A 27804-nucleotide genomic window follows, 5' to 3' on the forward strand; every position below is an offset into this window, starting at 1 on the left:
CACAATATGCTAACATTTCTCGCACCGTTTCTGTGCAGTCGCACATTAAAAGATGCTGTATTTTTTTTTTTTTCCAGAGTCAGAAACTCGACACCTTTCATTCACAAGATCGAGAGCTGACAAAAGGCAACGTGATCACACCCCAGGAAAAAAAAAAAGAACAAAAAAAAACGAACTGGACTAACCTTTCTGATGGATCACCACCCCCAAAAAAAACCCAAACACCCCAACCCCACCCCCCAAAGACAACTAGAAATATTTACGATATAAACTTACAAACTTTACATACAATGTGCTGAGCACCGACACACGTCACATCCGCTCTCGAAAAGAGTTAATGTCTCAATGGCCATGCACCCTATATCAAAGTTCTTAGGCACAAATGTGCATTCATACACGTAGAAAACAAAAAGCACATACAAAATGAGTACCTGTAGTCTTAACTCACTTCTATGAACAGTAAATGAACACATCCTCTGAAAACACACACACGCTCTCGTTCATACTTAGAAAATCTCACTCGGATGCACACACGCGCCAACTCCCCCCCTCATGATCCGCCGCGTTCGCCGGCCCTTTAAGGGCCGCAGAGAGGCAGAGGGAAATAAACCAGCGGTGAGCCATCATGTCATGAGAACAAAGCTAACATTTACAAAATGTATGCATCTTTTTTTCTTTTCTTTTTTTTTTTTGTTTTTAAATCTATCTGAAGATGAAGAGCTGGTGAGAGAAAGGATGTTTGTGCAGTTTGCCCTCTCTCTCTGGTTCAGTCACACTCTCGGAACAAACAGATGAAAATCCCCCGTTTGGAAAAAACAACAAAAAAAAAAGAAAAAAGAAGGGGGTGCACACATTCACACTCTGAACATGAGGAGAAATTACTGAACAAAATAAGACAAAAAAAATGGCCTCTTTTATGTTTCATACATCTCGGTAAGCAACAGGAAAATAAAAGAACATTGTGCAGACTGGATCACACTCGCTCGCACACATTCACAAAAATATTCACTGCTATAAACTAACCCCATTTGTTGGATTTTTTTTGTTGTTTTTTTTTGTCATTTCTTTTTTTAGGCAAGTGCAAATCTTCAAGTTTTTTATACTCCATTTTTTTCAATAGCTTTACTTTTCATATAAATGTAAAAAAAAATGCTCAACAAGAGAAATATCAACAGTGTTTGTCTTTTGAGAAAGGATTTGCTTTCTGATACGGTTCAAACTAAAAAAAAAAAAGGTCCCCCTGACTTTTCTAAACCTAACTTCGTCCCGTCGACTCCCGACTCCTCCTTTCCCCCCTACCCCCGCCCGCTTCCAGTTCAGACGCTCGCCGGCGACGTGTGTGAAAAACGCGTCGTCGGGCGCGCATCGATTCAAAACACAAATGTACACATAAAATTAAACAACTAGTCAAATCCCATCTCAATAAAGTGCATTAGTTCAGAATAAGGTGCTTAAAACTTTTGAGTGCCAGAGGAAACCCCCTCCTCGCCTCCCCCCGGCTCACCCGCCCCCCTCTCCCGTGCTCTAGTGATCAACTGGTGCAGCAGGGAGCCCTGTTTTTTCTTTTTTTAAATAACCAGAGGGAGATAAAGGGATTAACCCTTCACCGTCTCTCATGCTTTGCTCCCTTCCCTTCCAGAACCCGACCCAAACCGATTCCCCCCCCAATCCCCTAACCCCCGGTTCCCCAGCAGTGCACATTCGTCATCAGGTTTGTCTGATTAAAAGACAGAAAAGGCCTCAGGTAGCTATTGCTGCTGCGCTGCGTCACATCAGTAATCCTCCACCATCTCCAGCTCATTCATGCTCAGACATTCGCCCGTGTTGTGGAATGAGTACCCTGCAGGGGACACACACAACGCAACGCTTAGATCACAGTGTCTACAAGAGGAACGCACACCTGACACATGTCGTTCTATATTGCTTAATTTTTACACTTCTTTGTATTGAATTTGGGCATTTACTGATTTTATTACGCACTGCAGACATTTTCTACTCATCATAACCAGGAAGTTAAAGTTCAAGCTTCCCTGCTGACTTTAACCGACAAAAATGTCACAATGTAATGAGTAAATAATGATATTTGTGCACAATGAAAACAAGACTGTATATGCACAATTCTAAACAGATGTTAATTTATTAGGTGCAAATTTCATTAAAGAAGAACTTTAAGTTACTGTATGTTCAGTTTCTAATTATTTCAGTATTTATTTGGCTATTAACTAAATTCTGTAAAAACTTCAGACCTCTAAAAATGCTTATAACTGCCTATTTTATTAGTTTAACACCAAATATACACTAAAATGCATAGACAGTGTTTTTACAGCAGAAGCTAACATCTACAGTCTTCCTCATCGCCAGTCAGGTTTAGCCAATCACAGCCAAGGAAAACACATGGTGCCCCTGGATTGGCTGTTTCTCAATAGCGTGTCAAGAAGCAGCGTGCCTACATGTTTCAAGCTCTGATGTTGCTTTACATAAAAATCTGCAAATACTGAAACACAAATGGGCTGATAGGGAACCATTGTAGTAAGAAATCCAAAAAACAGACTGAATTCATTAGGTTTTAACGGTGATGTTATAGTGATGCCATCCATCCAGCAAAAAGAGCATAAAATGAAATGGAAAAAAATCTTTTGACTTCATGAGGCTAATATGCTTATGTATTAACAAAAACAACATGTATAACCGTTTCTTGGAGTAATCCTCTTTTTATCTGTTGTTTAATTCTCTGTTTTAATCTTTAAAGGCAGCAAAAATCAACTGGATTTCCTGCGGTCATCATAAAGAACCACAAACCTCTCTAGGCAGATGGAAATATTACATATATTAGTTAAAATGTACCTTCCAGCCCTGCTGCACAGAGAAGGGAGAAGCGAGTATTAATAGAAAAAAATTGCTGCCCTTTGTGCAACATTTTCAAGCCTCTGTTTACATGTGTTAGAAAAATATGCTTGGGTTTTGTAACAGGCTGCTGCTGGTCTTTGTGTTAATCCTCCCGGTGTTGCAGGGAGAGAAAACACAAGTGTGTGTGGGTGTGTAAAATAAACAATCCAGGCAACCCACTTGTGCGCAGCCTTTTGAGCAAGAACCAGCTTTGAAATCAACATACCATTATGTAATTTCTTATTAAAGCGATAATTCTTTTTTCTAACTTTACATTTATGGAAAGCAAACAGAATGTTTGAATTTATCTCAAACTGTCACTGCAGTACAATGAAACAGAGACGCATTTTGTTTAAATTTCTCGTCCAGTTAAAATACAGCCCATGCCCAATTCAGTGCGAATCAAATTAAAGTGGCTGGTGTCGCTTACCTAAGATGCTGGGATCAGAGTGCAGCATCATGGGTGGTTTCTTCTTCATCTTTCCTCCCTGGTTGTCATAGAGACCAGCTTTGCCCATGTGGTTGGCCTGAAACATGGACTGCAGAGTGCTTGGATTCATACCTCGCATTGAGTCCTTAAAGTGAAACAAACAAAAATAACAGAAGTTACCCACATGACCTCACTTCTATCAGTTAGAACTCATTTGTATCAAATAGAATATATATATATATATATATATATAAACACACACACACACACACACACATTTCTAAAATAAAATTTTTGTCTTTCTAAAAGCCTTCGTTTACTGATGTTGCTTTAAAATCTAAAGAATCTGATGTGACCTTTGTGTTTTTGTTTGCTGATGAGTGATATCAGTTAAAATATGCAGGAGCCTTGTGAAAAATCAGCCATAAAAGATCCAACCAAACCACTGAGTCATTAATGTCCATTACTGTGAGCATGTAGAAATAAAGAAAGCTGGTTTAAGTGAATTTACCTGCAGAGGGAAGTTCATGTTCAACCCACCCACTTCTTTTGATAGCTGGAAAAACAACCAAAAAGGACATAAAGCGTTTCTGAACATTTAATTACAAGCTTTAATAGATTCAATACAACATGATAAATGACTTTATGCAAGTGAATCATTAGAATAGATTTTTTTTTAACCTAGATTTTATCCTTTCATCTATCGAGACTTCACACCTTTGTGAAAATATTCAATTATCAAAATGAATGCTTAAGGTAAATCAACAACATATTTTTGTTGCAAGACTGGATGATATTAGGAAAATATGTGGTACTCTGTCCAGCTACTAGAAATAAAGTAGTTGGACAAGCTTACTTATTGAAGCTTACTCACAATAAGCTTCAACAAGCTTATTGTGAGTCATATTTCTGAAACGCATCGTTTCTAATGCATCGTTCGTGGCCGAGGCGAGGCGAGGCGTACCTGTTGCTGCTGTCTCTGTTGGTTGGCTTTCTGTTTGGCACGTCGCTCCAGAAACTGTTTGGCGAACTCTTTGGCTTCCACTGTGTCCCCAAGGTAGGACCGGATGAAATCCAGCACTGCATAGGGAGACTCCACCTCCTTCAGGTACGCCACGATGGTGGCGACTGAACGGACACACAAGGTTACCATGGTTACCAGAGGCAGCAGGACCACTGTAAAGTCAACTGCAAACTGTTTTCGTTTTAGACATTCATAGCCATCAGCTCTGACGGTATAAATCAGCGTGGAGTGTCGGACTGTTACGCCTCCAAGCTACAGACTGGAGGCGTCTTGATTTCCTCCTACCTGAACAAACCACCAGATAAATCTCCTGTTTACGAAAGAAATCTGAGTTTGACACTTTGCCATCACGACTTTCCTACAGGTGGTCTGTTGTCCACTAATGTCTCAGTTATGTATTGTGGTAAATCAATTACTGAAATGATTGTCAACTAATTTAGTAATCTATTAATTGTTAAGTGGAGTTTACAGATTTTTAAAAAGCCCATTTGTTGATAAAAAAAACAACATATTCAGAGCAGTAATTAAGCAAAATTGTACAAAAACTGCATACATTTTGCCCCCAAGATAAAAACCTTCATCTGTTTTAGCCAAAAATGACAGTGATGGTTTCAAAAACATAAATTGGACTACATGTTTATTTGCATCTTTTAATGCATTTCTGATTGTCAGAATAATCGAGGAATTAATCGATTACTAAAATAGTCGTTAGTTGCAGCCCTATACATATGTAAAGTTTCCCTTTTCTCTGTCTTCAGCTCAGTTTCTTTCAAACTTTTAAACGTTGACATCATTCATGTTCCGCAGACCACTCTACAGCCACAAAATGTCAGAGCCGGGCTAAGAAAATAACCCGAAATGCGAGATTGCAGGGCTGCAATCAACAGCAGCAACGGGGTAGATGATAGCGACAAGTCTTCAATGCGCTGAACTAAATTTAGGTTGAACTCTCCCCGCCTCTTGGCAAAGCTTAATGGGTAAAATGGTGGCGCTCCTACCATCCAGAGAGGAAGAGGAGTTGTTGGCAGAGGTGTTGAGAGCGTGCAGCATCTGTTCACACCAGGTGGTGAAGCCGTCCTGAGGCTTCATGCCCTGCAGCAGCTTCAGCAGCTTCTCCTCATCCTCCGTTCTCTTACGGCGCATCATGTACTGATCGCTGCGAGAGGAAACAAAAGGATCTGTGATGAAGAAGTGGGTGAGTGGGTTTCATTTGGTGCCGAGTGGACTGTCTAGCGTGGCGTACGTCAGAGAGGGGCTGCTGCGGCTGTTCTTCAGGCCCAGGTTGTTGTTGGAGTTCCCCCGCAGGCCGGCCTGGTTCTTCACCGCCTCGTCCCACATCCCCATGCTGCTGGAGGAGCTGCCGCTTCCTCCCTTCCCCTCCAGACCGCCCCACATGCCCACACCGTCGGCCCACTGCCCGCCCATGGAGGAGCTCCCCATGGACAGCCCAGGATGCTGCGAGGCGAATATTAAACAAGATGCGTCGGTGTGTGTTCCGTTTCCAACAACGTCCCACATTTGTGCCAAAAAAACAGGAACTCACTCTCTGCTGCTGCGCTCGCTGCTGCTGCTGCTTTAAGATGCGCTCGGCCTCCTGCATCTCCAGCATGGTCAGAGACTTCCCCGCCTTAGAGAGGCCAGAAGAGGGTGAACTGCTCCACCCTGAGCCTCCCACTGCAGGTACCTGCTGCTGGGGCGACTGCTGCTGCAGCAGCTTCATGAGCAGTTCCTGCTGCTGACGCTGCTGCCGGCATCAAACACACAAAACATCATGATTTACTGTTTAAAAACAGCAGAACTGATCATTTATTATGTTTTTAAACTGAGAAATACAGTTTAATTTAATCAGTGTTACTGCAAGATACATTCAAGATTTTTAAAGATTAACTAAATGTATAACCTACATAAATGATAAGCTCTAGCAAGTTAATCTGTGGGATTTTTAATAAAGAATTACAACTGAGGAATGCCTCAATGTTAAAGGAATTAAATTAATTAAAGTAGGAATTGGGTCCCATTTGAAACCACATGATTGATTTTGTGACTACAAAATCTGCACTGACTGCACTGACTACAAAAATTTAATAAATTAGGACAAAACTACAAGTTTTAAATTAAAATTTACCAACAAAAATTTTAGATGCAACACAAAGTGATCATCCTTTTCCAAGCTTTCTGTTTTCCTTCTGTTGTCATGGCAACTAGTCATTGATTTGTACTCTAAAGAGCACCCTGGTGCGCCCACATCTGCTTTCAAGCAGATTTTTAATTGCTGTCTAAACAACAAGTGTTTCCAAATGGAGACTGACCTAGATCCTGCTTTTATTGCTAATAAATTGCAAAATATTTTTTCCAGTTTTCTGGAATAACAAGCAAACTGGCTGCCTTTCATTTAACAAGAAAAAACCATTTCAAGTTTTGGATTTAAAATTCCCATTCCTATATATATATATATATATATAGTATTTCGCCACTTTTGTGATTTCTAACTGATCGTTAAAGCTGCTCCTTCTCACCTGCTTGCGCCTGTAGAGCTCCTCCTCCTCCCTCCGTTTCTGCTCCTCCTGCTGCTGCCTCCTCTTCTCCTCCCTCCTCTTGCGCTGCTCCTCCTCCTCGCGCTTCGCCCTGAGTTCAGCGTCTCGCCTCTCCTGGAGCTGACGGGCAAGATGTCGAAATAAGGGGAAACGTTTTAACATGTCTGAACATAAACTACGGCTGGGCGACACGACGACGGCCACTCTCTGTATGTCAACACCGACACAGTCACAGCACAGTTTGAGTGGAACTGACCTTCTGAAGCTGTTCAAGAGTTGGACCCTGAGTATTAGGATTCATTGTTAAGTCCCAAAGACTGGCTTCACTGCCTGAGAGGGAATAAAAACGATTTAGCTTCCATTTTATCAGACGTTTTGTTTGCACCGTAAAGTGAATGGTCCTGACTGTACCTGACGACTGTGAAGCTGAGGTATGCATGTCCCACAAGGGCCCTGTATCTGGCACTGACATCGACCGGTTCATCGAAGGCATCATACCCTGCTCACTGCACCTGCAACACACATACAGGTCCACATGGCTCAGGAGAAGGCAGCTAAGTCACTAAACATTCAATTCAGTCAATAAAACTTGATTTATTCCAAAAGGAAACCGAGAGGAAACCTGTTAATGAGCTGGAATAGCTGCTGCTGCTGGAGCTGCTGATAGAGAGCTGCCGTCGCCAGCTCCTGCTGCTTCTTTAGCCGCTCCTGGTCCAGGTTCCCCTAAAAGAGGCAACATGGAAACTCTGCTGTCATGACGACGCATCTTCAGCTTCATCACACAAAAAAAAAATGAAACAAATATCACCATAAAATATCCTTCAGTTTAACACCATAGCAGGGCTGGGAGATTTTTTTTTTCTTGACTTTCTTTTCTAAAAACAAGAAATGTAATATTTTCAAAACGTGGCTTTTATTCAAATCATCCCTTCTGGGAGTTGGATGGCAGCGTTTTAGGGCCCAACCATGAGAATTTTTGTTTAATTACCAAAATAGTCACAATATTAGCAGAAAAAAGATGCAATTTGAAAAAAAAAAAATCTTGAAATTATAAGAATGGTTATTGCGATGAGAAAAATCCTTCTACATTTACTCATCATCTGACATTTCCAGCTCAGTTTGTGTAGATCTTTCTTCAAAACAGACTCATTTATAATGTGCCCCTCACCCCTCTGCATGATCTGATCATGAGATTGGTCAAGCTGCTCTCATATAGACGTCTACAGTGCCGTATAACAGCAGGAGCTCCTTGATCCCGGAGACTAAGTTTTACCCCCCCATCGTGGAAATGATCTGCCCTCTTTAGCATCAGAGAACAACCTCCTTTCCTTAACAATAGACAAACGGCCAGACTATCTGTGTTGGGCTCCACAGAACCGTTGGTACATAACAATCAGGGATTCACACCTATTGTCCAATCAAGTCTCTCTTCTCTGACCAGAACCTATAAAAGGAAGTCAGAGCCACTGTTGGCCAGAGCAGACTGACAGACCCCTGGACTTTGTATTTCTGCTCTCACCTTGCAACGTTTTAATAAATTTCTTCTTTCTCCTCACCAGACTCTTGCTAAAGTATTTTTTTTTCATGACACTCATTTACAATCAGTTCAAATTACTGCTCCTGATAATACTGAATACAAATACTTAGCTTTAATACGTCAGTATAGATGCTTTACATTTCTCATTTTTATGTTTTGTACATTTTTTGTGTTGAAGTTTTTGTAAAAGTGAAACTTAATTCTGGTAAAACTACAACATCATCCTGATGAGTAAATAAGAAAACGTGTTGCTTGTATTCTGCAGTAGAGTTGACCTGAATTCAAAGTCCAAATAAATGGAAGCTGTAAAACGAGTTTGTTAAACAAGATGGCCGCCCTGATTGTGCTGTAATCACTCTGAACTTTGGAAACCTAAACAGTGCATTGGTGGGGGAAAAAATATACATTTTCCAAAACTTTAATCTTCAAAAACCAAAATTTCAATGGGTAAAAATCATTTTTACAGCCCAGCCGTGCATCAGGATGACGACTGCAGTTAAACACGATGCTGGTGAGAAAAACATCCTGCTCTGTTTCTGAGCTGAAGAGGAAAGAAACCCCTCAGTCTGGGGTGGAACCCACCGTCCCAGCGGACCCCCGGCTGGTCTGCGAGCGCTGCGTCGGCGGGAGCTGCCTAACCAGCAGCGGCGGCGGCGAGGGCCCGGGGGCAAAGGGCACGCGTCCCCACATCTTGATGACGTCCCCCAGGGGCTGGAAGCCCTCGTCGCAGCCCCGCTTCACCAGCAGCGTCATGGTGAAGTAGCCGGCCTGGAACCACTCGCACATCTCCACCGTGGTGAACGGCCCTGCAGAGCAGAGGAGACCCGCAGGTTAGGCTGCAGGTCAGGTTAGCCACGGTCACAGGTCGCAGTGATGAAACCGTACCCTGGATCTCTCCCTGCGGGTCTTTGTAGAACCACTTCATGGCGGCTTCGTGAGACAGCGGCAGAGCGGCCGCCGTGTTCCGGCTCTCCTGCTGCTGCTGCAGAGAATGCGTGAAGCATTCCTCCTCCATGGACGTGTCCTGCAGCGATGCCACCATCTTCTCTGCCTCCTGCGCAAAGGTCAGAGCAGGGTCAGTACTTAGCATTCGCTTCCAACACGCAACCCGAAAACCAACCTGCCAGGCCTGAATATGACAACATTACTGTGGGGTGTAAAGGTGGAAGGACATAAGGAGGGCTTAACTACTCAAGGTAGTAAAGACAAAGCTTGAGTAAACAAAAAAATAAATAAATAAAAGGACACAAGGGCAAAGAGAAAGGAAATAAGGAAAGACGGACAAATGGCAAAGATGCAAGGAAGAATGGAATATAAGACAAGGAAGAGGAAAAAAGAAAGGATACAAATACAGGGTAGACAAAAAAGACATGAAAGGACACAAGAACAAAGGAAGAAAAGGACAAAAAATTGAAGAAAAACAAACCCAGGATAGAAAAGGACAAAAAAAAAAGGAATGACTGGAGGAAGTATATGACAGAGGAAGTCAGACAAACAATCTTCCATCTTCTTATTTGCCTTTTCTTTACTTTTCACTTTAAACAGATGAACTACATATTTCTAGAAGCTGTGAGACGACCGGGGTCTTAAACCAAAACAGCTTCCAAACGGTCTGGGAATGGAGCCGTGTTGTTTTTCATTTCACTCGTTTTAATTGCGTTCCTGACGCTGCCGATGTGTTTGGGACTGTGTGTTCCTCCTGAAGCTGGAAGCAGCAACACGGAGACTCCTGTTTACACAAACAACCCGGCTCTGGGCGCCCGCAGCCAAACTGCACGCACCTGTCTAGCTGGCTGCGACGTCAACGCTGGAAATACTCAAACTATTTATTTTGGTATCCAAACCTGTTGCAAGTGTTTCAGGCCTTCATCGTCCTCGGGGTCTCCTAAAGAAGGAGGGAGGAGCGGAGCAGCAGAGGAGCAGGGTGGGGGAGGTAGGCTGGAGGAGGAGGAGGAGGTGGAGGCGTTGCCGGCGGCGACGCTGGGGCCGAGTTGGGCCTTGGAGCCCCCCACCGAGGCCAGGTCTGACACAGGGAAAAACAAAAACAAGCAGTTCAACAATGGTGGCTATTTTTAGCTCATCTGATGAGGAGCAGCAGAGCCGCCTGCCGGCTCTGGGGCCCGTTCAGCACACACAGTAAACAGAGTGTTAGATGACCGGGGATAAAAATATACCCAATCAAAACCAAACTGAATCCTCAACGACAAAAAAGGAGCCACAAATCAGAACCCGTCCCTCGTTTGGAAACTAAATAAAAACACCTGTTTTCAGATGAAATCAAAGTAGAAGTTACTTCAGATTAAACAAACTAAGAATAATGTAAAAAAAAAAAAAACACATCCAGAAGCTTCTGTCTTTAGAAACCCACCATCAGCAGAGGCGCTGCCAGCCTTGACAGAGTGGCTGTTGTTCATCTGAGAGTTCTCCATCACCTGACCAGCACTTCCTGGTTGGAGCTCCAGTGATGGCGGGGCACAGTGGGTTGGGGGGGAGGAGGAGAAGGAGGAAGAGGAAGGTGGTGCTGGCTTCATCTTTTCTTCCCCTGCAGCAGGAAGGGAGTCTTTACTCTCTAAACGAGCAGAAAAGAGAGTTTGAATGAAGATCGCTGGGTTTTCTCTTATTTCTCTCTGGGTTACGAGGCATTCCGTTTTAGTTTTGCTCACCCTTGTCTTTATCTACGTCTCCATTGTTCCTCTCTGCATCAGGGAAGCCGTCGTCCTCGTCCTCCTCCTCGATGCCCTTAAAGTCCAAATCTTCCTCCAGGATTGTCTCCTTACCACCCTTCTAACGGAACAAAAGAGAGAGAAAAACCAAGTAGGTCACAAACTTCAACAAGAAACCTCAGGCTCACAGATCTAAATATTGGCAACGGCCCAATCAGGGTCTTTAAGAAAAAACACTTTGCAAAATATTCCAACTTCAGTACAGTAAAAATAACAGTATAACTGCGTTAAAGTGCATTAAAATCACTGAACTCATATAAACAGCTTTTAAAATGTTACAGTTTTCTGGACAGCACCAATAAACTCGTGTCTTGGTTCTGCTGCCTTTATGACTGGTTAAGGCTGGCATGTTTACTCTCCATGTTGATACAACTTGTTCATACTTACATATTTGCAGTCTGTGAAAACAGAACTTATAGAAAAAGTTGTTTCAAAAATTCAAAAGGTTCAATTTAACTCAGGGTGCGACAATAAATTGGCACAGATTTTCTTAATTTTGGGAAATCAGTGATCAACTGATAACTAAATGTGAAGCCAATCTTATACGCCTCTGCAAAAGTCAAAATCAGTTACTGTCCTCTTTTGCTCTGCTGTGCTGTGTTTTTCCGACAGTTAACAGTGGTCACTCCTCTGTTGCTAATTCGGTAACTTTCAGACAAAAATAAAATAAAATAAAAAATGGTATCAACCAAAATCGGAATCGACAGGCCAGGATGTAATTATTGGTGGTCCATAATTTGAACGTCGTAAAATTTAACAACTCGTGTTTTGGCTGCTCTCTGTCTGGGCACAGCACACTTCATGTGATACGGGCAGAAGATCAGCGTTGTAAAAAGTACAAATTGTGTAGGAGAAAACCCAGATTAATAAAAAAAAATGTGCACAGAATATAGTAGCTTTGCAAGGGAAATAAAAACAGACTGTGATTTTTTTTTAAACCGTCTTCAGAAACTAGTCGCATGATTCACTAGGGGAACATTTGCACAGCAACATCAATCAAAACCTCCTTCTCCCAAAAGTACTTTAGGAGAGGATCTGTATTATTACAGATCTGAAGTAGGTTTGTTTTAAATGAAGAGACACTTCTATCTGAAGGTCTGTCCCAGTAGGATACTCTCTGAATGACCATGAAATGTCACAAGGAGTTTTTCATTCTCATTTCATAATTTCATCCCGAGTGGGCGGCATTAAAAGCAGCACTGCTGGCCTTTACAAATCACCTTGTAAAGGCCAGCAAAGCATTGATTCAACATCACTGAACAAAAACTTCCAGGTTTGAAAAATTTTAATATTTGGATCAAGAAAGTCTTTTTTTTTTCCCTCCCCACACATGTACCTTTAAGGGCATGAACGCTCCGGAGGAGTCGAACGTCCCCATCTCTCCGTCCTCCTCATCCGTGCACCACTCCGGCAGGCCGTCCCGGTCATCCTCCAATCCCTCGCTTCCTGCGCGACGGCGGCCAGCGCCGTGACCCTCCGAGTCCCGGAAGTCGAAATCAAACTTCCTTCGCCGACCTTCACCTGGACCGCTGTGGTCCCGCCAGCCCGCTGAGCGCGGACCACCATCTGATGCGGTAATAAGAAACGGTAGTTCAGTTCAGAATTTAAATCTGAGACGAGTCTCTGAGATGAATTTAACCTAGAAACGTCTGCAGGTGTCAGTTCTAAAGAAGTGCCACTTCCTGAAAATGCTCAATTTAGCACTTCACACGTTAGCTGCAGAAAAAGCTGACGCTATGGCAACTCTCTACATGATGCAAGTAAATGTCTATGACTGTCTGTGGCTGGACAAGCAATTTCCTGCTTAAAACTCCCAACTTTTGCAAAATTTCTTTTTTTATATACATCTTTAAAAATAACTGAACAGAATCTTACATGTTGGCAATACTTGACAAAACTAGATCTGGGAAATACTTTTTTAAAAAAAACAGTATATCCATATTTTTTCATCCTGGTACCAAACTGTTTTGGATGCTCATTCAGACCTGGAAAACACTGATTTTAATTTCCAGACTTGCAGGAAATGTAACGGTTTTCAACTCGTCCTGTGAAAATCTCTTGACGACCTCTAGGTGTCAGTATAGACTCCTTAATGTGCAGGACTGCCACGCAGCAAAGCAAACAAAACATATTCACTGTAGGCACATCAAGTTCACTTATCAGTAAATAAGTGAAAGCATGTTTAATCAGCCTGCTCTCATCGGTTCTTATTAAAGAATTTACTAATATTTATGCATTATGTGACAATTTTAATAAATATATGCATTAAAATAAATAAATGAGTGGTTACACTTTCTAGGTTTTTGTATCAATTAACTGTAGGTGAAATCAGTTACTGTGGCAACACAATAATCTAAAGTTTTTGGTCAATAAAGCTCGTTTCATTTGTATCTGAAAGCAAAAACTGCCATTTAAATGTTTTTTCCCCCTCCTAATAAAGCGCTGAGGTTTCACTGAATGTCTCCCCACCGTCCCTGCGGGGTCCACACAGCCTCCAGTTGGTTCCCGGCTCGCCCTCATCCTCCTCCTGCTCCTCGCGGAGGGTGCGCCAGTTGTCGCTGTCAGCCCTTGTGTACTCCTTCCTCGCGGGACCCACGGGACCGCTGCTTTCTTCGAAACTGGGCCGCCCCACCTCCCGCCGCAGCGGCTTCTCGAACCGCCGCTCGCCCCTGAAGAAAGGAGGGAAATGGGGGGGAAATTGCACCGGTTACGGAACAGACAGGAGACAAAGGCCACAGCATCGTTCGCTTTTCGTGCCGGAGGAGAAAATTTGGATCAAAGCAGCAACCTGATTCTTTTGTACTCGTGAACGGAGAAAATGTATCATTTCAGTAAAGGTAGATGGGAAATTATCCCTGAGAATATGAGATAACAACACAGGACAAAAAAAAAAAGAAGCCTTATTTGAACCGTTTCCCGTTTAGCTTTCCTCTTACCGGTCGTCCCAGCTCTGGCTGCGGTGAATCTCTCGGACGTTGCGACCAAATCCCACCTCGGTGTCCTCAATACTTCTTTGGTAGAATCCCCCTTCGCCGCGGCCTCGGCCTGCGTTTCGTGACAAACAAGCAGAACTGTTAACGGCCGGACGGAAAAACAACAGAACCCATGAAAAACAGCCGGCGTTGGAACAAAACGAAGTGGCTCTGGCTCAGATTAGAGCTCTGGCTGCAAACAAGCCGTTTGGATCAAAAGCTGATAGCTTGATATTCAGAGCGCCGTGCATTTCGCTGTGGAAGCAAACGATGCCTTCCTCACAAGAAGGATGAAAATGTGGTTCAGCTCCTCGTGACAACATTGAAATACCACAGAGGGTTTCTGCAGGTTGCAACAACACAAATTTAAGACATTTTAAGATCTTTTAAGACCATCAACAAGGAAAGTTTGTGACCTGTAGAGCAACAGAAATGTACAAAAGGTAACTGCATATTTTACACAGCAGTAATGTCAGCCAGCCAGAGATAATTTTAAAATGAATGGAAAATCCAGCCAGCTATAGTGGGTATAACAGCAGCTAGTTAGCAGTAGCTACAACCACCTCAAATCTCAGAACAATGATTTTGTTTGCAGGCGACTCAAGAGTTTACCTGATGGAAAATTTCCATGAGAAAAAAAAAAACTACATAAGAGATTAAACAATCCTGCCACAATAAAATTTAAGACATCTGAGTAAAGTATTTAAATGCAATTTACATTTTGTAAATCAACTTAAGACATTTTAATCTGACAAACTATGCATCTATTTTTTTTTTTATCTTAAATAGCTTGGTTTTCCTTTTTTTTTGAATTTCTCAGGCTGACAGAAAAAAAAAGAAAACGCATACAGATGACTCATCTCTGTACTTAAAACTCATCTTAAGTACATGTGGGAGTTTATTTGATATTTTTCTGCCCAAAAATGAAGATGACATGGAATTTCTCCCTCCCAGTTCCTCAGAACCGTTTAGCCTTTAAGAATGAACTTAGCTTTGTCTGTCGCTGCAAAGCCACAAATATTTCCTTATATAAACAGAGAGACTTTGTTATTTCAAATCCTCGGATCGGATAAAACAAACTTAGTTCGGTTCGTCTGGTTAGCGTAAATAATTGGCGCTCTGAGAAAGCAGTTACCAACAATCGTTGCTCTTTCCCCCCTCAACAGATTTTAAGCCTTTTGGCATGAAATAAACTCTCAAACTGAGCCAAACCAAACATTTGACATTAGTTTTGGCTTTGAGAAGGCCGTTAGCGGTTTAACCGGCAGCTCGTCTCGCACGCCGCCGGAGCGGAGGCCGAGTGTTTACGCTGCGTGGAGAAGGTGAGTTCCTGGAGGTCAGAGGTTTCACGCAGGTGTGGCGGGACCAAAGGACGTTTATTTACACACGCAGAGAGGAAACGTGCAGCTTCAAGATGGCGGATGAAAGAGGAAACGCACACTTGAGGAGCTGCCTTAAATAATGGCTATTGTAGTTTCAGCCAGGCGCTTCACACTGTTGATGTTGGAAGATTTGACTGATTTATCCTGAGTGCTCTGGAGCGAAGCTGCTTCGTTTGTATTCCTAATCTGGTTCAGGGCTTCTGAGCGTTTCAGCGCGGCAACGTTAAAACTAATTTAAGACAATTATTTATACTTAAAACCAACATGTACTACAAAACAATACCTTTAATAAGATAATCTAACAATTTTATAAATATATCTAACTTACTGTGTGGATATTTATCAACTCTTGCACGTGATTAGTATCTTTATACTGGATGCAGAAAGCTTAATAATATTACACATCAGGTTTCATGTACACTATATTTAGATGTAGACAATGAAACACGGCAGAAATAAAAAAAAAAAAACACTTTCAGCCAAAACTGGATCATTGTGAGAAAAGAAGTTTTAGAAGATTTAAGCAAAAAATTGACAAATATAAAAATCAAACAGCCCTTCCTTTTTTCCGTTTTCTTCCAACTACAAACATATTTTATTGAGATGCGACAGAACCTTTACAGTCACAAGAGCCATAGATAAAACTTGTTTAACGCCACAAATGTTAGATCTTTTTGTTAAAAAATAAAAAATGTTTTTTTATATAAAGTTCTACTTCAGAAAATTTACTATTTTTAAAGAATCTGCTTTTAGATTTTAAAATACAGAAAAAAAAGCTTTTTCATAAAAGATGGATGCAGGTTTTCTTCCACATTTATTTAGTTGAATCAATTTTCTTATGAATTCTGACCAGCTTCCCACCATGAGTTTCTCCGAGTTCCTTCATCTGTCCACTACTGTCCTCTAACAAGCCTCTACGGCCTTCACCGAACAGCTGCATTTATGCAGAGATTAAATTTCACTTGCAGCGAATCAGTTTAACTAATTAGGTCACTTCTAAACATGATTTGTTGAACTGGAAAACATTTTCTACTCCTACTTTTCATGTTGGTCCATTATGAAAACTGCCAGTGGGGATAACCCCAACCCAAAGCTCAGCCCCTTTCAATGGGACAAAACCTGGAAAACGTCTGGACTTCAGTAAGTTCAGACCCAGTTTGGGTAAAGTACGAAAAGCTGCGAGGCCCAAAACGTCTCAGTTTTGGGCCTCGCAGGGCTTTAGGTTTGACCTCACCTCGCCCACCTCGAGCGGCCCCTCGTCCACGGACGACTCCCGCGGGTGCCGGCCCTCCCACTCCCTTTCCCATGAGCCTCAGCACCGCCGCGCTGTTCACGGACATGGAGAAGTTCCTCTGCAGACAGAGCGGAAGTAGGAAGGCAAAAGAATGTCAGAAATGTGAGCTCTCTCTTTAGATTAGCAGCTCTAGTGGATAAAACAAGGTTTGGAACGTGCCAACATTAGATTATCAGTGAGAGAGAGTGAGTGTGTGTGTGTGAGGAGGCAGACCTGCTCCTCCTCGGTGAGAGGCACCAGTGCCAGGGGCTGCATGGGCTCATCTTGCAAAATAGCAGCAAACTCCTTATCCTGCATGTCCTCTGGGACCTACAAAGACACAAAAACAAAAATAGAAACGGCAGTTCTACACTGCGGAGCAGTTTGTAGGTCTCTGGGTTTCTTGTACAGTTTTTCAAAGGAAACGCAGAGCTGATGTGCAACGTCCTGACCTTGTTGTCTTTGATATAAAGTGCTAACATCTCCTCTCGGCCGTAGCGATACTCGGCCAGCTTGTACTTTGGCATGGCGGGGGAAGGAGGGGGAGACGTCACACTCCCCCCACTGGACAGTGCACGAAGCCTGGAGAAAGAAAAACACACACGCTATCATTTTTCTCATAAAAATGTGAGAAATATAAAACAAGTTGTATTCCTCGTCGTTTATTTTAGCCTTTATTTTCCCGTCCATCCAGCGCTAATTTGTCGGGTTCTAGCGACGCACTCGGCTCAGCTCCGATGACATAGCGGCTTTCCGAGCCAAAGATTTCATTTTAATAAGCCATTACAAGTGGGCCGCTTTCCAAGGGCTCAACAATGGCTCCATTCACAGCCGGCACAGAGGCTGGCATTGATTAGCTGGACTCATATCAGAACCAGATGCGGCTCAGAGGTGGAGAGGAATGGAAAAGGTAAAGAGAGCTTCAGGAGAGGCTGGACGGAGGCGACCGGCATCATGAGGGGAGAGGCGGCATTCCTACACATTATTGGGAAAATCCAGATTTATCTGCAGCTGTTCAGGTTTATTACGAGGAAAGAGGGAAGGACGCAACAAGAGGAGGAAGAAAAGGAAGGACGAAGGGCACAAGGAGAAAGGACAAAATGAAGGACTGACACAAAAAGGTGGAATGAAGACAGACAGATGGAAGGAAGGAAGGAAGGAAATGAAAGAAAGGAATTCTAGAAAGGGAAAACATTAGAGAAAGGATCAAAGGAGGAAGAAAGAAGTGAAAGGAAGAAGGAAAGAAAGAAGAGAAAATAAAAATGAAAGAAGAAAAAAAGGATAGAAAGAAGACAGAAGGAGATGGAAGGAAAGAAGAAAGGAAAAGAAAAGCCAGAAGGTACCAATATCTTTCTCTACTCTTCTGTTTGGAAGTAAACTAAATTCCAGACTTTTCCAGGCTGCATGGGAATCCTGGAGCGGTTCCAAACCCTTCCAGGTGACTTCAGGCTCTCCACTTGCGTTTACTCTAATGAAAGGGAAACGACTGGAACGCTTCCCACACATTTTAATCTAAACATCATCTTCTGCGTAATAGTTGTTCCGGCAAACCTTAAATCCTGGCAGGCGGATCGTTTTCACTTTGAGTTCAGCCGCAGTGACCGACATGTCGCCCGACCCGCTGCCAGGCAGCACAGCCTCAGACGATAAAAAGCCTTGTAAACATTCGGGTCGGGCAGCTGTTAGCGGCGAGCGCCGCGCGCTGATCCGGCTCCGACGCCGGATTAAAACGAGGAGAGCTGCTGCAGATGTGCGAGGAGGGGAATATCCTGTGAGGCTGGCGGAGAGTCAGGAACGCACACAGACGTCCCAGAGCGACAGAGACGGAGGGATAACCCCCACCCAAACCCCCACCGACCCGCTCAGAACGGCTGCACACACAGCCAGAGGGGGAAAGAGCAGCGGCACAAAGACCTACCTCTGTTTTAACTTAAATATGCAAGACTTTAACTAAAAACTGACCCGTTTACTGCTGCAGAGAAAGGTTTCTACACACTTTAGTTTGTCGTTTAAAATGATTCTGTTGAACTACGTTTCAAAACCAATGTCTGATTTTCATCGATTCATTTTCAGTAAAATTTTTCTTAGTTTCAAGTTAATTCAGGGACCATTATGGGTTTTTCACTCATTAAAGAGGGATAAAAATTATGTAAATATGGAGTCAGGAAAAAAAACAAGAAAGGAGTAGTAGTAAGAGGGGAGGAAAGAAAGAAATGATGAAAGGGTGGAAGGAGGAAAGAAGGGAGGATGGGAAGGAGAATGCAAGAAAGGACACAGGATGAGGAAAGGAGGACCAGAGAGAGGGATGCAGAATAAAAAGATGAAGCCAGGAAAGACAAAAGAAGAAGAAAATGAAGGAAGCTTTTTACATTACTTTACATTCTGTAAATAACTAAATTGTTATTGTGTCTTTTGTGTTTTTAAATGTTTTTCCTTTTTCAATGTTTTGGCTTAGTGGTTTATATAACAAAATGCTATTTTTATATGTTTAAATGATTATGAGGGGAAGTTTAGTGCACTTTCATGTGTAGAATTAGCATGAATATAAACCTAATTGCTTCTGCCTAAACCTTTTCAGTCAAGATGTTTAAGCTGTTGTGCTTTGAAATGTTAATAAATTGAGTAAAAACATTTTAAAAATCAAGTCCTGAAGTAAACTCGCTCTCTGAATGTTCTGTTGGCGTCAAGCAAAAATATTTCACTTCAAAAGCTTAAAATAAAGAAAAAGAGGAGAAACATACAGTAACGATGCGAGAACATGGACGCCTATCAACAGAACTGGAGCATGTTTGTGTAAAAACCAGTAGTTACCATTCTGGGCCGAAGTTTAGAGTCTCAGCAGTCATATTCCTCACGTCCACACAGAACTGAGTATCTGATGAGGAAAAAAATATACATTCTAACGCATCTAGGACAAATAAAAACAGGAAAATGATGGGTCGTTTCAGTTTCCTTACCCTGTCCAAATAATCGGAGCAGGCTGGACTGGGCTGGACCAGGCTAGAGCTGGCTGGATTTAGTTAGGCTTAGGTGACTAGAAGGCTGAGTGGTGCTTAAGCTGTGGTCACAGAACAACTCCCCAAACACACAAAGACCAAGAGAATAGCTGCCAGTTTCAGGTGCTTGAGGAATACCAGGTTATCAGGTCCTAACTAAGGAAGGAAGGGCTTTTGATGATCGTTTGGAGAATGGAAGCTCCTGCTACTCACAGCTGAAAACAGTTGTAAAACCTAAAAAAATTAAAATAAAAAAACAAAATAAAAAAAACAAAAAGAACCTTGGAAATCGACAGTGGAACAAAAATAAAACTCTTGAAGATATAATAATGTTTCCGTTCTTTCGTTTTTACAGCAGTTGCATCTCACATTGAAGTTAAAAATATGAACCGGTTCATCAAAAAAAACGAAGGAAATGCAAGGTGGAGGAAAAAAAAAAAAAGAGAGAGAGAGAGGAAAAAAAAAACAAACAGCCGAAAAACAACACAAGCGGCTGCTGGAACAGCTGCCAAAAGCAGGCACGACTCGCGCTCCTCGTCGGCCTTCTCTCCTCCTCTGCGCCTTCTCTCCTCTCGCTCCAGCTGAAATGTGGATTGGCGGAGACCTTCGAGGTAGCTCCTTAATTTCCTGTCCCCCTCCCTTTGCACGCCTGGAAAGAAAAAAGAAAAAAGCAGAGATTCAGAGACGGGATCGGAGAAATTTAAAAAGAAATCCCAGGATATAAAAACGCACACTTGGATGTATTTACACCAGATGAGACGAAAACTGCTATTTTTATTTTCTTCCAAGACAAAAAGGCCTCGATATGCTATCATTACTGGCGCGGCCAGGACGCTCGGAAGCGCCGACGTAGCGCGATCCATCAGCGACGGCGAGCGGAGCAGAGAGGAAGGCACCGTGGCATTTTTCCATGGAACAAATTAAAAACCGCATTTGTCAACCGCTCGGTCGCAGCGCTGCGTTTTTCCACGTTCAAAGGGAGATTTTCCATCCCGAAATGCAGAAGGGCCTATTTCAGTAGCGCCGTGAGCCAGCTGCTGCTTAAGCCAGGCAGCTGGCCGGGGGGATAATTCCTGAGAAATGTCATGGAAACAAAAACAACATCTAGGCAACTTATTTTCAATAAGTCAGGCCACTGGGTCTGAGCATCACATCCTCTTGTTTAAGCCATTCGGTTTCTTCTACTTTCCTTCATCTCGAATCCAGTTTACGCTCAGGATAACGGCGGCAACTTAGCAGAGAAACAAACAAAACACATATTTGGACTTTCAGCTGGACTCCAGGTTGACTTTTTAGTACCCCAATTTTACTGGCTTGTAAGAAAGAAAACGCGGACGCGTCTGGGTATTTTCTGTTGCCAGGTGCGATGCCAGCGCTGCGGCTTTTTAACGCTTCAGCGCCCAACTTTCCAACGTAGGTAGAACTTTATTAACACCTTTTGTTTTGTTTTTAATTTGAAACACTAAAACCCAGTGATTGTGGTCAGGATGACAGTATATTTACTGCATCACACACACCAACACACTTCCTTATTTGATGGTGTCACTTTAAAAATGTGCCATCTGATCTACAATTCAATAACAGAGATTCTGGATAACCTCTCTTTGCTTACAAAGCTCAGAAAAATGTGAGCCTTTTCCTGAAGGAGTGGTCAGCAACTCTTGTGGTACAAAGAGACGATGGAAGTAGAGAAAACATTAAACTTATGAAAAACAACAAAAATAACTTTTTTGGATTCACTTGAATTGGCGCGTCTGCCGCCTTTAATACCAGAAAATAATATCTGACGATCAATGAAGACCAAATTACACAACCAAGTTCAAAAAATATGCAACTCTTCAAAGGTAGTTTGTGAAACTTAATTTTAGATTTTGTTTTAAGATATACATATTGGTGCATAGAAAGCAGCAACAGAAACTTAAAGACTGCAAATACTAGCAACAATGTGAACACTTGAGAGTTAGTTGGGAGCAGTGAAGGAAGGATCTGTGCCGACGCTCCTTTCTGCAGCGAGGATGCAGCAGGAGCTCTCCAGGTCTGCAACAGCTAATGAATAGTTTGTGATTTTGCCTCTTCTGCATTTCATTCTGTCGCAATTTTGGTTATTTCAACTATGAATCATCCATATGTCAAGTATCGACAGGGCCAAGCTGTGATTACAAAACTAATATGAAGCTTACTTGTATGTCAGAGTTAAACACTTTTAAAATGATCTAAATTAGAATGCAGGTGTTTAGTGATATGAAATAGAGGTTGGTTGAGACAAAATGAGAAAAACAGTCAGAAAATTTTAGGAGAAAAAAAAAGTACTGATTGAGATTTTTCTAATTTACAGTTTTTCTTTAAGGTCTGGGTTTTTTTTGTGATTCAGACTTTTTCTAAAAGCTGCGACATCTCAACTCATTGGTTTAAAAAACATTGTTGATTCAATAAAACATAACCAACATACAACTATAACAATAAAATGTAATAAATTGGGTAACACGTTTCTTGATAGAGATGGTGGTTTTGTACCAAATAGATAAGAGATTCCAAGATTTTCCCCATTTATGCATCAAACACAAAGTGAGAATACCGAGGCTTTGCATCAGTTTTGATTCATTTCATGGTGTTTTTTTCACTGAAAATTTAACCTGCTGCTCAACAGTTCAGCTCATGAAGGAAACAGAAGCAGCTTCTTCACCCCTGATTGGTGGATCGCCATCTTTAAATCCAAACTCTAGTGTTTTAGATACAAAATACCCACCTTGTGACAGCAGTTTGGGGTTTGGACTGTAGTGCACAGCAACCCATATTTAAGCAACACTGAAAAAATATATTAACAACCCACATGTGGTATCTGGGTTAATAACTAAAAGCTGACCTTCTGCAACCCTGAGAAAACAGCACCATCATTCCATCAATAATCAATAAAAAATGTTTTAAAACTATTAACGCTGCTCACACCTAAACAATAACGTGGCGTCAACTTACATAAAGCCAGAAACATTTAAAGTTTTCCCTTCTGAAGAGATGTAAAATAAAGCAAAAACAGAAGAATCAGGTAAAAAGCTGCTGTGACTAATGCTGGTAGTATTTTGTGCCTTTTCTCTCCCCACCCCCATCTACTGCTGTTTCTGTCTTGTGCAATGTTGAGGCGCCTTGTAGGAATAGTTGGCTAACACTTATTTCAGGAAGTTCAGAAAAATATGATTGCAGAAGTGGGTTAAGCAAACCTTGTAAGTCATAAAGAACTAATTTGGTGAACCTAAACACATCTGAGTCTGTGTTTGGTGGAAAATGTTGATACGGACGGCCTCAGATTACATTTCAGCAGATGTCTGAACTCAAAAAAACATTAACTTGGAAAGTGGCTGAAAGGGGAAATTATGGGATGAGTGTGTTTGTGCCACATACACCCAAGAAAAGTACAAGTAGAAGTTTCCAGAGAGTAAATAAAAGTTTTGCCTAAAGCAATAACTATAAACAAAGACTGGATCAATAAGTGCCAGAGAAAATGCATGTTTCTACTGTGACTAGTAAAGTCACCAATGGGCAAGATGTACGGCTTCATTAAAAACAGGCTGGAGCTTAAAGACGGTGAAAACCAACCTTCAAAATCAAACCACTGGGCAGCAAAATGCACTTTTTTCCCTTGAGAAGCGAACCAAGCAGGTACTTTAATACATCAATAAAACTGTCAGTGATCAAAACAGATCAATATTCCCTTGATCTGCTCTGACTGATCATCCATCCATCCATTTTCTTTACACCCTTGTCCCTCAGTGGGGTCAGGAGGGTTGCTGGTGCCCATCTCCAGCTAACGTTCCGGGCGAGAGGCGGGGTCACCCTGGACAGGTCGCCAGTCTGTCGCAGGGCAACTGACTGATCATCAGCAGGTCAAATACAGACGACAAATATCAGATTCTCACATTTGATTTGGCACAAATTAGGGAATCTTGTGATTCAAAGCTGCAGTGCAGTTTGTTTTATTTTCTAGTGAATGTTTACTACATCTCAAAGTCTAAAACATGTGGGTTTGCATGCGATATAAACCTTAAAATGAAGATGGAAATCAGTCCAAACCTAAATCGGCGGCTCAGACCACAAAGACATGAAATAGGCCATTAACTGGTATAATTCTAATCTGTGCATATCCATCACTCACTGTGTGCACAATTATTAGACAAGTCTTACTTTTGAGAATTATTGTTATTAATCTCCAACTACAGTGCTCTCGGTTAATCCAACATATTAGTAAACCTCAGGCATGAAAGTTTTGGAAAGTAAAAGTGAGGCTGTGTGTCTAAGGAAAATATGCACAATTATTGAGCAACTATTAATGTGAAAAAGTATTGCGCAACTAAATTAAAAACACACTTTCCCCATCTAAAAAAAAAAAAAAAAAAAAAAAACTGCCCACAAGTTTTCACTTGAGTTCAGATCAGGCATGGAAGAGGGACATGTTTTAAGTTTCCCATTTTTAAAGTGAAATATTACTTTGATGTGTGTGACGGAGCGTCGTCGTGGATAAAAATCATTGTTTTATTGAAAAATCCAGACTTCTTCCTGTCCCACTGCTAGAAGAAAGCGACTTCTAAAATCTGGCAGCATGTTTGGAAGCCAATATGAACCTCGGAAGGTAAAACCACCAGACATTGATTTTGTGGAGAATTCCCTCGATGTTTTACTTACGTCTCATTCCAAATAATTCCATTTCCCTGACCACATTGTGCTGGATTTTAGACTACCTGACTTCAGTCGCATTGTTGACCTGATCCGAAAGAAAAGATTCAGAAATGATGTAAGGTTGGCAATGATTTTTTTTTTTATATTTCTTTTGCAATTCAACAGCCTGAACTGTATCAATATAAGGATATCTTAGCTGGCTGAAAGAATCACATAACTTTATTCCCAAGTGTCTGATTAAAAAGCCTCTTAGCTCTGGATCAGTTTACTCCTTTCCAATTCAAACAATCTCTGCTTTCATTTGTCCCCATTATATATTTAAAAAGAATGTATGAAACTATCAACTGTTTTTTGTTAATGTTGTTGCTCTCCACTGCTAGTAGGTATTTTTGGATGAATTTGGGACAAAAATGATCATAAAAATGGTAAAACCTCACCTTTGACCGTAGCATTTAAATCCCCAGTTGTACTAGTTGGCTCAATACAAATATGATGGACTATCATCACCACTCTTCAAATTTTAAATATAGTTGAGCAACTTTAAGACATAACCGAATTCCATAACAGCACAATAAAGATAAGCTGCAGAAAAAGTAACTCGTCAACATTGGAACAAAACGTTCCGGACCCGAGGAAGTCAGACGCTAAACAAAAGAAACGTAAAAGCACAAAATCACCTTTCACTAAATGTATGGAAATTTGAAACTGTGTGTAATAGTTGACTCAAAACTCAGAGGTAAGGGGTGGGATTTATGCTGGGTCCAAGTTGCAGGTTGAAAAACCGGTGGGATTTGCTTGTTGTTGCAGTGCTAACTACCAGGGTTTCCCCTCCAGAGTATTATAAACACAGCAGCTCGCCAGGCTTCACCTGTCCCCCCTGCAAGGTTAAGCATTATTTATTTACTTTAAATAGGTTTATGATGCACCAGTAATGGGGACAGCAAAGATGGGTTAAGAGCAGTTCCATAGTCTCACCGCTTGCTCGGCTCACCGGCGATCAACGCAAACCTCTAAAAGCACAACTACAAACCCGAGTTACAGACACTTTCAGAGGTTTGTGTATCTATCTTTGTGAACAAAGAATAATGTGTGGCGAGTGCGTTTACGTTTCACATACGATAGCTCAAAACGTGTTCCAGCATGCGCTTGTGACTGCACTGCAACTTGACAAAGTTTGTGTGAATGAACAACACCATCAGTAAATCACAGACAGGTCTTTTCATTCAGAGTTTCCTTGAAAATACTGCAGCAGCCAATAAAAAGCAGCAGAGCAAAACATTACGAAACAAAACAGGAGAATTTAGGAAAATGCAAGAAAACTTAATATAGTAAACACTTGGAATTTTGCTCATAATGTATATTTATGCTATATACCACCAACTCTCACAGCGTTTAACGTGTAGCAGTTTCCACCAGGTGGAACAATATGGGTCAGTGCAATTCAAAACACTATTTTTTCAGTTTTCGCTATAAATATGGCCCACATAACTGAGCCATACCGCACCATTCCTTCATAGGACAATGGTAGGGTTAGGCTGGAGATACTGGTGCCACACTACAGTCCACTGCCTGCGACACACACAAGAGCATCACATTTGTTGTCACACTAGCATGACACAACATTAGGTGGGTTTAATCCCACCTGCCCATTGACAGTCCATCTGGCGGTCTCTCCTGAATACACTGGATGATAAAATAACATGGTGAACCTCACCGCTTGGAAACGGGGCATTGGAGATCTCTGACCCGAGGGACATTCTTGTTGTGTTTTCAATTAGAAACTCACAAAACTTAATTTTATGTACAAAAAAGCCACTGCCAATCAAAAACAGTTCCAAAAATTGTTCACAAATTGAACAGTTTGCATTGATATAAAAAAGTGTGCTAAATCCTGCATAACTTTGTTTTTGTGCCATTTAAATGAAGCAGGCATCATCGTTCTTTTAAGTGGTACCGTTTATTTAAATGTTGAATAACTTCATTATCACATGAAGCCCAAGCAACACTATTTTTAAACAATGTCACTTCTTTTATTACTATATAAAACTAAGCAAAAAAAAGTATAAAACAATTATATTTGTGACTACAGTGAGGTTAGCTCGTATCTACAGCGATAAAAGTTTTTTTTTAATAATAAAGCTAAAGCAAGGTCACTGAGCCAGAGGCGTTACTGGTAGAATATGATTTGAATGTCCACTATATACTCTGATAACTGACTGTATAAATCTTAGTAACAAATATGACTCAATGAAGACGGCTTAAAAACAAAACAGTGCCATAAAACGCGTCCCAACGACGGCTAGCGTTGAAATAACTCATGTTGACATTAGCTACCGAGCTAAGTTAACGTTTACATTCAACCTATAGTAAGCCAATTACGGTGGATTCAAACACAGCGACAGTAAAATTAATGGTTTCGAGCAATAAATGTCAGAAAATATCCAATTTCGGCTGCACACAAGATTCAACTGGCTACCTAAACTAGCTAAGGTATGCGGTGGATCGTAAAGGCCTTGGCGTGTCGGTTCAAATGACACCAGATATGATGGCGGAGGGGGCGGACTGTTGGGAATCTGACTCCCAGGCCTGCTCCGCCGAGCTGCCGAAACACCACCTTCCGCTGGCACGTCGCTGTTAATTTTTTGCAGTAATGCATTGCGAACCAAAAAATAAGCAATGCTACAAGTTTAAAGCTGTAAAAACGGCGTAGTGAAAATGCAGGCCTCATGGCAGAGGCACCGAGCAGAGAGGGGGGGGGTTAGCTCCTGTTAGCTGCAAAGAGGAACGAACAAGCGGCTGCTTACCTTCAGACTGCTGCTCTGCACGGCGCTTCTATAGCCAATATATCGTATGCATTGGTCTTTTTAAACACTGTAAACGTATTCATTCGATAGAATAGTACTCTGAGAAAAAAAAAATCGTGCTCCGTGTTTTTATTTTATTAATCTGTTGTTGGGTTTTTTCCTTTCCCTCTCCTCCAACGGTCGCTCAGTGTGTGTGTCTGCTGGCTCCGAGTCGCTGCTGCTGCTGCTGCTGCTGCTTTTCTCTTGTTGTTTGTGTTTCAGAAAACATGGCCGTCCGTGTGACACCACGTGACTGCACATTGACAAGCGGAGAGCCAATGTCGGCGCAGCGCAAACACACCCCTGTTTACCAGCCTGGCCACTAACTGGTGTGGACGTCTCTAAACGGCTTTCTTTTTTTTTATTTTCTAACGGGATTTGATTAATTAGCCAGAAAAGCTTGCAGAGAGTCCAGTTTATGCGGGTTGCACATGAAAACGAGGCGATGAACGTCCGGTTCGCGAGGTAGAAATGTGTTTCAGCACGAGAGGAAAACAAAGATGTTCCCTTAAAGAAAAGGCTAAATTATTATGTCA

General features: G+C 41.8%; 1 protein-coding gene across 5 annotated transcripts; it reads right to left on the minus strand.

The window, feature by feature from the left end:
* Positions 1 to 60: 60 nt before the first annotated feature.
* gigyf1a (GRB10 interacting GYF protein 1a) lies at positions 61 to 27493 on the minus strand. Of its 5 annotated transcripts, none has more exons than XM_017310571.1 (25): positions 27230 to 27493; positions 19719 to 20406; positions 19573 to 19636; positions 17214 to 17343; positions 16996 to 17091; positions 16723 to 16840; positions 14071 to 14179; positions 13604 to 13803; positions 12471 to 12700; positions 11075 to 11195; positions 10780 to 10953; positions 10256 to 10434; positions 9297 to 9465; positions 8994 to 9217; positions 7497 to 7597; positions 7286 to 7386; positions 7131 to 7204; positions 6857 to 6997; positions 5884 to 6084; positions 5584 to 5795; positions 5339 to 5496; positions 4281 to 4444; positions 3828 to 3872; positions 3317 to 3461; positions 61 to 1840 (listed from the first exon to the last, which is right to left on the minus strand). In XM_017310571.1, exons 3-25 carry the CDS (start codon positions 19605 to 19607, stop codon positions 1773 to 1775), a joined length of 3195 nt encoding a protein of 1064 aa, XP_017166060.1. In that variant the 5' UTR covers positions 19608 to 19636; positions 19719 to 20406; positions 27230 to 27493; the 3' UTR covers positions 61 to 1772. The 5 variants fall into 5 exon arrangements, with proteins under 5 accessions (XP_017166060.1, XP_008433790.1, XP_008433788.1 ...); XM_008435568.2 differs by having other exon boundaries at positions 5884 to 6081; positions 6857 to 6994; positions 10780 to 10980; XM_008435566.2 differs by having other exon boundaries at positions 6857 to 6994; positions 10780 to 10980.
* Between the last annotated feature and the right edge of the window lie 311 nt (positions 27494 to 27804).

Source organism: Poecilia reticulata, linkage group LG18, assembly GCF_000633615.1.
Source record: "Poecilia reticulata strain Guanapo linkage group LG18, Guppy_female_1.0+MT, whole genome shotgun sequence".
Classification (NCBI taxonomy): Eukaryota; Metazoa; Chordata; class Actinopteri; order Cyprinodontiformes; family Poeciliidae; genus Poecilia; species Poecilia reticulata.